The following is a 12,453-nucleotide window of genomic DNA, read 5'->3' as shown; positions in this document are numbered from 1 at the left end:
GGGATGCGGAACACAGCTGTCACTACCTGTATAGCCCTCAATTCTGTCTCTTGCTTGCTCGATCCATTGTTACCTCGGCCTCGCTTCAGCGAGCCGTTTCCTTTCTCTTGCTTTGTCTCCTTATTTCCCGACGTATCTTCCTCGGCTCTGACATACTTCTCGATTCTCGCCATGAGCTCTTCCATGCTTTTTGGCAATGTCTTTGCCAAAGACTTTTGTAGTGGGCAGTCGTCTTTTAGGCCGTTTTTGAAAGATACGACCGCCACCTCTTGATTACACTCGGTATTCGATTGAATACCTCATAATATCTTTTTGCATAGGCCCTAAGGCCTTCATCCTTACTGATCTTCAGAGCCATCAATGCGTCCACCCTTAATGGCTGCAGTTTGTTTGTCACGAACCTGGCCACAAACATCTCGGCCAAGCCTTCCCAAGTCTTCACGCTTCCCTTTAGTAGTTTGTGGAACCAATCTGATGCAATCTCCCCGAAGGATGAGGGGAACACTTTGCAGAACAACGGCTCGTTCCCACTGTACAATGCCATTGAGTTCAAGTATAATCCAACGTGGAAGTTTGGATCAGACTTACCATCGTATATTTAGAACCTCGGCATACTGAATCTCTTCGGCATCTCAAATTTGTCCAACTCTACCGAGAATGGTGTTCTCAACTTAACAAGTGAAGTTACTTCGGCATCGGCATTATGTTGTTTCCTTTTGAGGTAATCTCTCAGGTCTTCCTTGCTCCGCCCAGGAGCTCGGCTATCCCCCGACTTCAGTTTTTTTGGCATACTACTCTCAGCTTCGTTGCGGGGCCTTTTCAACCTTTCTCCGTGAGTTGTGTCGAAGCACAGCTCCTGCCTTTGAACATGCCGATGTTCTTTGGGGTCTGCTTCTTTAGTTCGATGTATCCTTCGTGACTTTTCCCTTCTTGACTCTCCTCGTCCGACCTCCCAGGAAGGTTGGTGAGAGTGTCTTTCACTCCTGGTGTGCTGAGGTGCTTCGGGGATTGTTTTCTGCCCTCCCTTCGGGGCATTGGCCGCTGGAGTCGGCGTGTCCTGCAGTGGGAATGGTGGCTACATGACGTTGTTTTGCATCATGAAATTGGCGACCGATTGCAGGTCCGCCAATTTGTTTGCCATCTCTTTTACCTCTTCGTCCCTCCGCAGACATCTGTCCTTCCATACCTGGAGGTCGACCTCGTTGTAGTATCAATTTTGATCTGGTTTCTTTGGTATGTCGCCAGTCTGGCCGACGTCTTTCATTCCGTGATTCTAGTCACGAGTTTCTGTGTTGCACTCGTCTCCTTCGATATCAAGGTCAATAGGCCTCCCACTCCCAGTAGGAGTGTTGTCCCAAATCTTTTCCTTCTGTCCGTTACTGGCCATCTATTCTCCTTTCTTTCCCACAGACGGCGCCAAATTGTGTGAGTGATTTTCTGACCACACTGCCAACTCAATTATTCAGCTGGAAAGTACTGGCAGAATAGATGACACCTAGCTATCCTGTAACAGAAAGAAAAGATTCCGGCAGTGGTTCGTCCACCCGGGGGCACTCCGACGATCAAGTCAGTATATCTCTCAAAGATAATCAATAGTGCTAAACTCACTATTCAGAATATAAATTGCGTACCTTAGATCTATGGGGGTGCCTCTCTTTTATAGTCAGCTCAATCCTAGTCTCAATAGGAGCCTTGCTTCAATGGACTTTAGTTCTCTGTTTATCCTAGACTCCTTAATAGATAAAGATAAATTCCCTAAGAGCGTTATCCTTATCTAGGCTGAAATCCTTCCTCATATTAGGACTCTTGTCCCTTATTCGCTTATCCCGGATTCCGATATCTTCGGAGGTAACCTCGGCGTCACAACCAGGATATGTGGCACCTCGGCTGACACTTCGGCGTCACCTTGGCCACGTGTTGGTACTCAGAAAATATATCCCCACAGATATGATGTTTGTAAGAGAAAAATTAAAATGATTATGGGGTTTGATGTAATATTTTGTTTGAATTAATTTTTTTTAATTTTGTAAAATATTTGTCTTGTAATAAAAAAAATAAATAAATAAACTTAAAAATCAAGTTGCCAAACACCGCCTTTGTATTCATCTCATGATGGTTATGTGCCTTACTAATAAGGTTATCTATCTGTTTGAAAGCTAAATTTGTTCATTTGGGTGTGTGTTGGGTTTGACCCTTATGAAATTGAGATCTTTTATGATTTGATTTGAGGTGATGTGGTTCAAATAAATTAATAAATTATTATTATTATTTTTTTTGTCAATAACAAAGAAAAGTCACTTGTTGGGTTGAATACGAATATCTTAAATGATATATTATCAATAAAATAAAACAAAAGAAAGAGAAAAAGAGTGACAGTACAATCTGTAGTTTTTGTAATGTTAAAAACTAGGGCCGTGTTTGGTTTTATTTTAGAATTGTGATTTCAATTAAAAAAACTTAAAATTCTTTTCAAAACTTATAATCAAACACACAATTCAAAAACATATCAAACTCAATTAAAAAACTATCTTCAAAACTCATAATCAAACGCATAACTCAAAACTCTTTTCAAAATTTAAAACTAAACTCTTTTTAAAATTTTATTTTAAAAAAAATTATTTATTTTTAAAAATTATTTTTAGAACTATGATTTGAGTGTGGTATTGTGTTTTGAGTTGAGTTTTGAAAAAAAAAAATTGTTTGGTTATGAGTTTTGAAAAGAATTTTGAGTTATATTTTGAAATTTTTGAAATTGAATTTTTTAAATAAATATTTAAAAACTTTCTTAATTTTATTTTTTAGAGTAAATATTTTATATTTTAATATGCACTGTATTTTATACATTTGTGTGCTGTATTTTTTAAATATTAAAAAAATTAATTTTTTTTAATTTTCAATATATAGTTTTTATTTTAAATATTTTTATTTTATAAATATATTTTTAAATATTTTAATTTTTTAGTTATGTGGTTTGATGATGATTTGAGCGTTGAGTTTTGAAAGTAGTATAAAGTTTTAAGTTATGTGTTTGATTATGAGTTATGAAAATAGTTTTTGAATTGAATTTTGAGTTATGTATTTGGTTACGATTTGAGTGTGAAGTTATGTTTTGAATTTAAAATATTAAAAAGAATTAAACTATTTACAAAGTAAAATAACATATTTAAAATAAAAAAAAATAAAATTTTCTTAAACATTTTTAAATATTTTAAGAAAATGAATCTAAAAAATTTCAAAATAGTACTCAAAATTTAAAATTTAAAATTCAAAACTCAAAACTCAAAATACAATTCAAAACCTCTTTTTCAAAACACTTTTCAAGACTCATAACCAAATAATTTTCTCTTTTCAAAACTTAATTGACAACTCCACACTCAAATCATAATTCTAAAACTAAATCAAACGGAGCCAAGTTTGTATAATTATTATTATTGAGAGAGAGGTTTGTGACGAACAAATGAGCCGAGCAAAATCTAATGTAAGCCTTGCTCTTGACCTAGCTACCGAGCTACACGTATCTCGGATGTTGGGACCAAGCTAAATGATGGGCTTGAGTCGTAGGTTGGGCTAGGTGGAATGAGAACGCTATCCTTGATCGGGGCAAGGATCGTAACCTAGTTAAGTAGCGCGTCAGTGATAAACCGGATTAAATCATACAGGATTGCACGCAGTTTGGCCGAGCTAGGATGAGTTTTAGCCATAAGCGCGGATCGAGTTATTTGTGGACCAAGCGATACTTTGAACTGTGCCTTGGTCTTGGTCATGAGCTAGGTTGAGTTATGAACGAGCCCGTCACATATGACCAAGTTGAGTACTATGATGGTTTCAGCCGTATAGGAAAGTCGGTTGGAGTGGCCGACCTGGGTTAGCTCAGCAAGAGGATTCCTAGAGCTAGTATGCTCAAGGATAACAGAAGTGACTCCTCGGCTAGAGTATTCCACGTGGCCCAATGAATTATGGCAAGAAATTCGCTTGAAGTACGTGTCAATACCATTTGGCAGTTTGGCCAATACTGTTTGGTAGTACTAACGATGACACATGTAAAGAAGAAAAAAGGACAATACTGTCACGCGTCCCAAAAAAAAGGATAGAGATAATGCGCATACAACTTTTATTAGGCTTGCCTTCATGCAAGAGGTTTGAAATTTTCTCTTTACTCAGAATTATCTTTGCTTTTGTCTTTCTTCTTTCTCTAAGGGTGCTAACTTGATTGTTGGAAGAATTTTTCGGCAACACATTCACCGGTAGCCCACTGTCGTTGTACTTTCAGGCTGAACGACATCATTTGGAGTAATGCAAGGTTTGTACGAAAGGAGTACATAAGCAAAGAGTATTTGTTCCCCAAATAATTATTATTTGAAAAAAAAAGGAAAACACAAAAGTGGTAACGACGTCGTTTCAATGTGTTTGGCTTCGGTCGGTCCACGTCTTCTTCCCGCAACGAGCAAAATATATGCGACTCGCCGACTCCACCTGACTTCACCCATTTCTCATTTCACTCAGTCCATCCAAATGTTTAAGCCCAATTGATTAATCCAATACAATGCTGCTACTCTCTGCGGTTACAATCCCTCTCTGCAACTCCAACTGTAGCAACTGTAACCTCCTTCTCTGCCCCAACAACAACCTCACTCCCACCACCACCACCACCACAACTTCCACCTCCACTCTCCGGCACACTCCACTCTCTCTCCTCACCACCAACGCCTCCTCCTCCTCTTCCCTCGCAAACGGCAGCTCCGAGCACCACTCCCTCCACAACCACAACCCTAACCCTAACCCTAGCCCTCTCCGTCACGTGTGCCTCGATGAATCGGAAGAAGGCGGAGGAGGAGGAGGAGGAGGAGAGGCCATGGTGTCTTCGGCGTCGGCAGTGGCGTCGGTTATACGCAAGGCGTCGACCTCACCTGTTGAATTCGTGCAGAGGATTGACAAGGATGGGAAGAAGAAAGGATTGACACTGCCGAGTCCTGACTTTCAGATACTCTCCCTTGAACAGTTGGATCTCTTTCGCCGTATCGTCCATCCCGATGCTCTTCTCTCGGTGTGTCTCTTTTCTCTTCTTCTAACTAATCACGCTTTTATCAATTGAATCATCTCACATTCATTACTAGTCATTAGCTGAGAAAGCTTTCGTTGTTGATTTAATTGAATGGCAATGTACAAGTGTGATGTGGTACAACCTTGGAATCGCCTTCAATAGCAGCTAATATAGCGCCCCAGGCACTTGTAGTGTTACCTCCTACTTACTTATCCCGTTTGGATCAAGTGATTTTCCGAGAAAGGATAAGAAATGAAGACAAAGAGATATGTTCTGTTCTTATCACGTTTGGTTTTTAAGTTAGGTGAGAAAATTTTGAGAAATGAAGAAAGATTGAGGGAAAGAGAACTCTCTTATTGCATAAATGTTTCATTTCTCACCAAAAGTGGTGAAAAACAAGCTCTAATTGGTTGTGTTTTTTTCTATAATACTAAGATTGTCATCAAAATACAAAGTAAGAAAAAGAAATTGCACCCATATCCCTACATCATATGCTTTGCTTTCTTACTCATCTAACTATGATTGTGAGAAAATATAATGTTTCTTTTCTTTTCTTTTCTTACCTAGATGAGAGATCAAGATAATTTATTAATGTGTTCAATATTTTTTTTGTTTTGTTGGATATTTCTTTTTTCAAATCATTGATTTAGGAATATGAAGTATGCATGTGCAGGTCTTTGTAAGACCGGCTGGAAGTTATGTAATGGACCAATTGGAGCTGCGTCGAGTTACTGTCTATCCACGAGTTAATGCAGCTGATATTGTGATATTAATCAGTAATTTTAGTGTTCCAACAGGGTTAAGAGTGGCAGAAGCTACCATTTCAAATCAACAAGTATGATAGTTTTTTGACTCTGTGCCTATATAAGTTGAACCTCCATTCTTTGTTGTTCCCCGATCACTCTTAAATTTAAATTTAGGGTCGATGTTGATTTGAATTGTAGGCAGAATTTATTCCCGAGTGCAGAGCGGTGGTTTTTCCTATGGTGAAACATCCATTTGTGGTGGGTTTTTTGGTTGCTGAACTACCTAAGATGGAATTTGAAAGGGAAGAGCATGATATAAAACACTGTCCTTTGCCTGAGGAATCTTATGCTTTGCCTCCATATATGGATATGAAATCATGGGAAGTTCAATCATTCAAGGATAACCAATTGGAAATATACAGGTTCACTGCTGAGCAGAGATTAAATGCTATAAACATTTCTCGGTCTCTTGCAATGGCATATGTTATGGATCAGGTGGATTACAGTTCCTTTTTCAGCACTTCTAATTTTTTTTTTTTTTTGGGAGTTCTGTTTTGTTTTTCCTCTCTTTATTTATTTTTATTTTTTTAAAACTTTTATTTTTACATACACAGAATTCTATATCATGCTCAACTCATAACTGATAGATAATAAAATTAGTACTGCCTCACAAATATCTATAATCCTTATCCCATTTTGAGTTTCTGGATTTATACTTTTTTTTTTTGTGTGGGTAAATTATGCATTTGTACTTGTGATCCTTCTCTAGATTACACATACATAACCAAAATTTCCTTTTTATTTAATTATTTTAAAAAACGAGAATCCTCTCTAAGGTAGGGTCATGTTGGATCTACCCCATGTAGTATGTATTCCATTTATATTATAGGTTAGTGGTAATGTATGCACAGCATACTAGAGGTTTAGATATTTTCTGTGTACATTACGGCCTTTCATTGCTTGGAATCATGGATAATGTTTTCTTTTTTATATCTCTCTACAGAAAGCCATATTGCTCCAGCAATCGTCGTGGCAAAATAACATCAGGATGAATAGTTTGGTTGAGCAAGTAAGATGTTCTTTGCTGTTGTACTTGATTTTAAAATGGCTTTAGAAAATTTATCATGATATCCTTATCAATTCAGTTTTGCAGATTCGTGGTCCTCTATCGAGCATTCGAACTTTAAGTCAAATGTTATCTCTACACATGAAGAGAAGTGAGGTGTGTGTTTCCATGACATGGGATTTATTTACTGAACCTCACATTACATATTTTTCAATTTTTTATTCGTGTTATAGATATTACAGCATGAATATTTTCATTCAGGTCTCTTATGATATTGTTGAAGACATTTTAGTGCAAGGTGATTGTATCAGAGACACCCTTCAACAACTTCAGGATGCTGTTTACGTGACAAAGGTTCTCTCTCTCTCTCTAGACTTATGATAATCTTTTAAAAGATAACCAGTTATAATAATATCCGATTATTTTATTGTGTGGGTATTTCCAGACTAACATAATCCGGTATAATGAAGAAACATTGAAGAAAATGCATCACTCATCTTACGTCCATCCTGAGCCAGTGCCATCTCAATTGTCCACCAACATTTCCACAGATACGGATGGACCATTTTCTTTCACTTCTACATCCAAGGATTTAGAAATACCCATGCCGCCTCTTGCTCTTGCACCGCTACAACAAGAAGGCATCAGGTAGGCTTTTGTCCTGTTTATGTTCTTCAATTTTCAAGGAAATTATTTTTAGTTATCAATTGTGATTATGTTAGTGCACTCCAACTTCTCGAATTTTCTTGAAGTTGCCCCATTCATGATTAGATGGTTGGAAGCCGACCAGCATTAGTATATATTTAATTTATTATTTTTTTTGCATTTTGCAAACTACATTGTATTGTTGTGGAAGGACCAAAATTATGATAATGGGAAATGGAAATGGAAATATCATAGGTGGAAAAAGGGAAAATGCAGCCCAAAAATTCTAGGAAAAGTTTTTATTTTATTTTTATTTTTTAAGTATGAATGCCTTGGAATCTAATTAGAAATTCCCAGGAATGTTTAATGAGTTATGCAGGGTATCTAGTAAGTATTAGCAAACAATCCATTTATCAAGTGTATTGGAAATCTTCTCCTATGACATATGATATGAGGGTTCCAAAGCATTTCCTTCCAGGATTTGTCTGTAAAGTTTCCTTTCTTCTGAAGTTGCCTTGTGATTTAAAACCCTGTGTTCTGTTGAACAGTAGATTGTCACGTTTTTGTGTACATTATTTAGTATTGCCTTTGGACAAATATGGGTGAGGGCTTTATTGTGCCCTGAAGAATCCTTGTGCTTTATTCACTGAACTTATATGAAATTAAGCACCTCCATCTCCTTGTGGGGCTCTTTATATTATTGCAGACTGTCACTAATCTATGATTGTATTGTTGGTTTACCATTCTTAGTATCTAGCATGAGCTACATCTGATGTTGAATATTGTTATGTTTTTGACATCAACTCATTTGAATATTTTTCATTATGTTTCATTTGACCATGTGCTCACAAGAGAGTTGTAGATTCATTGGTCCGTATGCATTCTGAAAATGTATGTTTCTTATGCTCGTTTATTTCAGAAGACCATGCAACGTTTCTGGTGTACTAGAAGATTTGGTTGGGGCTGTAAAACCTCTGGCTCATAAGCAACAACGCATGGTTGAACTACGTGGACTTTCACATTCCTTGCAAGTTGCTGTAGAAGAACCTGCTTTGCGCCAGGCTTTGAGCAATCTAATTGAGGGGGCTTTACTGCGCACACACGTTGGAGGGCAGGTTGAAATTGTGTCTATTGGAGCACCAGCCGGAGGTGTTCTTGTGATAATCGATGATGATGGACTGGATATGCACTACATGGTAAAAATTGAACTGTCTAATTTCCTCCCTACTACTAATCTAGCTATTGTAAATCCCCTGTTAGCCTCCATGTGTCACTTGCATACAAGCATAGAGATTGACCCCCTAGCCTCCTCGATGTGCTGTACCCAAGATTTGTACTGAGATTGACTGAAGAAGTTTCATTCTTTGAGGATGTAGGTGCTACGAGTGTGAAGTCTATCTTCCCTAGGATGGGAAAATAGAAATGTACTGATGGGGGACACACGGTTGTGAAAGGAAAAGCAATAAGAAAAAGAGAGAAAGTTTAGGAGCTTATTTCCACACATCCAATACTCACTCTCTGTCCACATCTTTTTTCAGTAAACATAACTAAAAATTCAAATGTATTAATTTTTCTCATACACGCATATTTATATTAAAAATACCCTTACCTTCAACCTAAAAACCCTAACACTAAGGTGGTGTTTGGGAACTTGGGTTCCGAATTTTTTTTTGATTTTTTTCACTAAATGACAAACTTTTTACAAAACCAAAAAAAACACATCCAAACAAAATATCACATCTAACCCTATAATCATTTTACTTTTTCTCTCACAAACATCACATCCAACCACAAAAAAATCCAATTATCTTCCCAAACACTAAAATTTTTTTATCTAATAATATCCTACAACTAAAAAAACTTACATAAAAACCCACTTCCCAAACACCCACTAAACCTTACCACCACTGGCCATCACCCACCACCCCAATCCCTCCCTCACTATCCCCTGTTGCTGTCACCCTCTCCCCCACTTTCTGCCAACACCCCAGCCCCCCTCCCCACTGTCCACGACTACTCCAACCCCACCTTCCCCTGACAACCCCACTGACCATGACCATGAGAGAGAGAGAGAGAGATATTGTGGAGGGGGAGCTTCACAGGGATTTTTTTTTTTTTGGGGGGGGGGAGGGGTTTGGTGGTTCCAGAGGGGGGCTCGCAGAGAGGGGTTCACAGTGGCGGGAGGGATTGTGGCCCTGGAGGGGTTCATATGGCAGTCGATGGATCACAGTGGTGGGAGGGATCGTGGTGATGGAGGGTTTCATGGCATTCGGTGGATCGTGGTGGTGTGGTTAGCAGCAATGGCCATGGCTGGTTAGTAGTGGTGGTGTTGGATGGCAGCGTGTACTGGGAATGTTGATTTTGTCCAAAAAGGTAATTTGTTTAAGGGGTAAAATTATATTCAAAAAAGGTTGTACTCAAGTGTGTGAACTGAGATTTTTGATGTGTGAAAATAGAAGCTCTTAGCAAGTTGTGTTTATTGAATTACCAAAAAATGTTTTGCCTTTATTGCCATTGTTCTTCAATTGTAGTACATGTAATTGGTAAGATATGAACTGTTTCTCAGTTCATTTCCCTGCAGACACAGATGCATTCGCTCACGCCATTTGGAGCAGATCTCCTTTCCGAAGATATGGTTGAAGACAACATGACATGGAACTTTGTTGTAGGGCTGACTGTTGCTCGAGAGATACTGGAAAGTTATGGATGTGTTGTTCGTGTTATATCACCACGGAGAACAGACGCTTCGCTTGGAGTAGGTGGAACCCGTGTTGAACTTTGGCTTCCCTCTTCTTCTGATGCATCTGATCTAGACGGCCCAGCTTAGGAGGTGTAGTAAGCAAGCGAAACTACACTATTGTTGAACAGTTAAATGAACTTGTGTCCAACTTCAGATTTTATGCTTACAATAAGTTGGAATTTGGCAACTGCCTTGCCTCTTTGGTTGCGATTTCTTTGTATAATTTGATAGAGAAAAGGTTACTCTCCTCACCTGTTCTCTACTTCGTTATGTACAGGTTGTATAATTTTTACTGATGCATATTTCAGGAAAAAAATTGTATATATGAAGATGGTGTGACTATTTTGGTGAAATGTTGTTTGCAATTTTATCAATTATATGTGGATGCAATTTACAGGAGAAATATGATACTAAGAACTTGAGTGGCTGTTGTTCTGGATCATTTTTAGATTGATTCAAAACGGCATATTTGTGATATCTGTAAAGTTATTTGACCACTTTTCTGAATTCATTCAAATGAAGGGCTGTGAATGAGTTGAGTCAAATAATAAGTTGTTCAAATTTAGTTTAAAATTTTAAGAAATTTTCAAAATATGTTATTAAGTTTGCTTGTTTGCTTTTTGAGTAGATCTTGAAGGAGTTTTAATTTAGCCGATGATGAGTTAATCTCGAGTATTTTGGTTTCTTATGGTGCATATAATTGAGTCGACTTGTCAAGTAATAAATTGTTTAAGTTTGATTTAAAAATTTAATAAATTTTAGAATGTATAAAGTTTGTCAAGTAATAAATTGTTTAAGTTTGATTTAAAAATTTTAAAATGTATGAAGTTTGATTATAAGGTAGTGGTTTTTATAATTCAAATGATGCATCAGCAATACTCACTAATATGGTAAAAGCCCAATATTCAGTAGGAAAGTATAACCCATGTATTGGTCCCTTCATGGTTTTTCTTGTTTCAATTTTAATTAAAAAGATTCTTTTTCATTTTAATAATGAAGTTGTTATTCATTATTTATTTATTTTTCGTTTGAATATATGAAATATGCAGATAGGTTATTTTACATGTTTGTTAAGGAGCATTGTCTCCAACATTGATCCTACAACAAGGTTGAAACTAAAGTCTCATCACATATGTTCTGGATGTTGAAGAGCTGGTTTAATTCCATCGAACCGCATACTCTGGATACTGAAAAATAAATGGGGAAATTACCCATAGGTCCTATGGGAAACATGTGATCTCCATTTAATCCCATAACTTTTTCACTACACCCAAAAGTCCTTTCCCCTCTCTCTCTGCTTTTTGCTTCCCTTCCTCTCTCGTTTTTTTTCTACATTTTTCTGTCACCGTGTTTGTCATGGAAGAGAACCACCGGTGATAATATCTTTCTCCATTGATCGGGGTTCATTGATAACCACCAAGCATTGAAATCAACTCCGACGAAGAAGATGATATATTTTCCGATGAAGAAGATGAATGGATCTACTTAGATCTGATATAGATCTACTCAGATCTACATCAGATCTGAGTAGATCTACACAGATTTGGTTAGACATCCATCTTTCCCCTTCGATCTCTTTTTTTTTTTTTTTTTTCTCTCTGCTATACACTTCTGTTTTTCTGTTCTAATGGAGAAAATTTTCGAATTCTGAACAAGCAGTTTTCGAGTTTTAGTTACAGGCGGTGAAAACTGTAAAATTTTGCAGTTTCAAATTTTTTTTTTGGTGCTGGAATGAATCATGGTTTAAAACTGTAAAATTTTGCAGTTTTATAACATTCTTTAGAACTGTAAAATTTTACAGTTTCATAACATGTTTTTTAATTTTTTTTTTCCCGGCAATATTCTAGACATTACGGTGAGTCTCCGGCGACCGTTAAACGGAAGTCCGACGGTAGTAAGATGTGAACAGTGTCTATAAATTAAAAAAAAAAAAAGGATTTTTTGGTAACAATTAAAAATGTGTTGGACTAATTGGTGTAAGTATTTTATTTTGGGATTAATTGGGTTTTGAACTTGTTACATGGGACTTATCAGTAAGTTCCCCAAAATAAATTTAATCTAAACCCAAACGTTGAGTGGGAAAATCTGAGTAGTTGCCACTGAACTAAACACCAAAGTTGGTGAAGTAGTTACTCATTAGGACTATTATTGATCCTTGAACTGTAGCCAATGAACTCAATGAGAGCACATCAAAGCCAATTAAGGGGTTTTTGAA

General features: G+C 37.2%; 1 protein-coding gene across 6 annotated transcripts; it reads left to right on the top strand.

Moving 5' to 3' along the window:
* The first annotated feature begins 4,410 nt into the window (after positions 1-4,410).
* On the top strand, positions 4,411-10,591 carry CSK (chloroplast sensor kinase). 6 transcript variants are annotated; one of them, XM_028258814.2, is made up of 9 exons: positions 4,411-5,044; positions 5,715-5,876; positions 5,986-6,282; positions 6,791-6,856; positions 6,941-7,009; positions 7,115-7,207; positions 7,299-7,501; positions 8,418-8,694; positions 10,080-10,591. In XM_028258814.2, the coding sequence occupies exons 1-9, from the start codon at positions 4,544-4,546 to the stop codon at positions 10,323-10,325; spliced, it is 1,914 nt and encodes a 637-aa protein (XP_028114615.2). In that variant the 5' UTR covers positions 4,411-4,543; the 3' UTR covers positions 10,326-10,591. The 6 variants fall into 6 exon arrangements, 4 of the variants coding, with proteins under 4 accessions (XP_028114615.2, XP_028114614.2, XP_028114616.2 ...); XR_014331020.1 differs by having other exon boundaries at positions 4,465-5,044; positions 8,421-9,871; XR_014331019.1 differs by having other exon boundaries at positions 4,465-5,044; positions 8,418-9,871.
* The last annotated feature ends 1,862 nt before the right edge of the window (positions 10,592-12,453 follow it).

Source organism: Camellia sinensis, chromosome 5 (genome assembly GCF_055761805.1).
Source record: "Camellia sinensis isolate YWXY chromosome 5, ASM5576180v1, whole genome shotgun sequence".
Lineage (NCBI taxonomy): Eukaryota > Viridiplantae > Streptophyta > Magnoliopsida > Ericales > Theaceae > Camellia > Camellia sinensis.
Note: the sequence above shows the minus strand (reverse complement) of the source record. Positions and strands in the feature narration are given on the sequence as shown.

Bases quoted from the DNA above. Each gene is read 5' to 3' on its own strand.
- CSK (XM_028258812.2), top strand. From the start codon at position 4,544: ATGCTGCTACTCTCTGCGGTTACAATCCCTCTCTGCAACTCCAACTGT. The intron at 5,045-5,714 runs GTGTGTCTCTTT...ATGCATGTGCAG, and splicing joins ATCCCGATGCTCTTCTCTCG to GTCTTTGTAAGACCGGCTGG. The intron at 7,208-7,298 runs GTTCTCTCTCTC...GGGTATTTCCAG, and splicing joins ATGCTGTTTACGTGACAAAG to ACTAACATAATCCGGTATAA.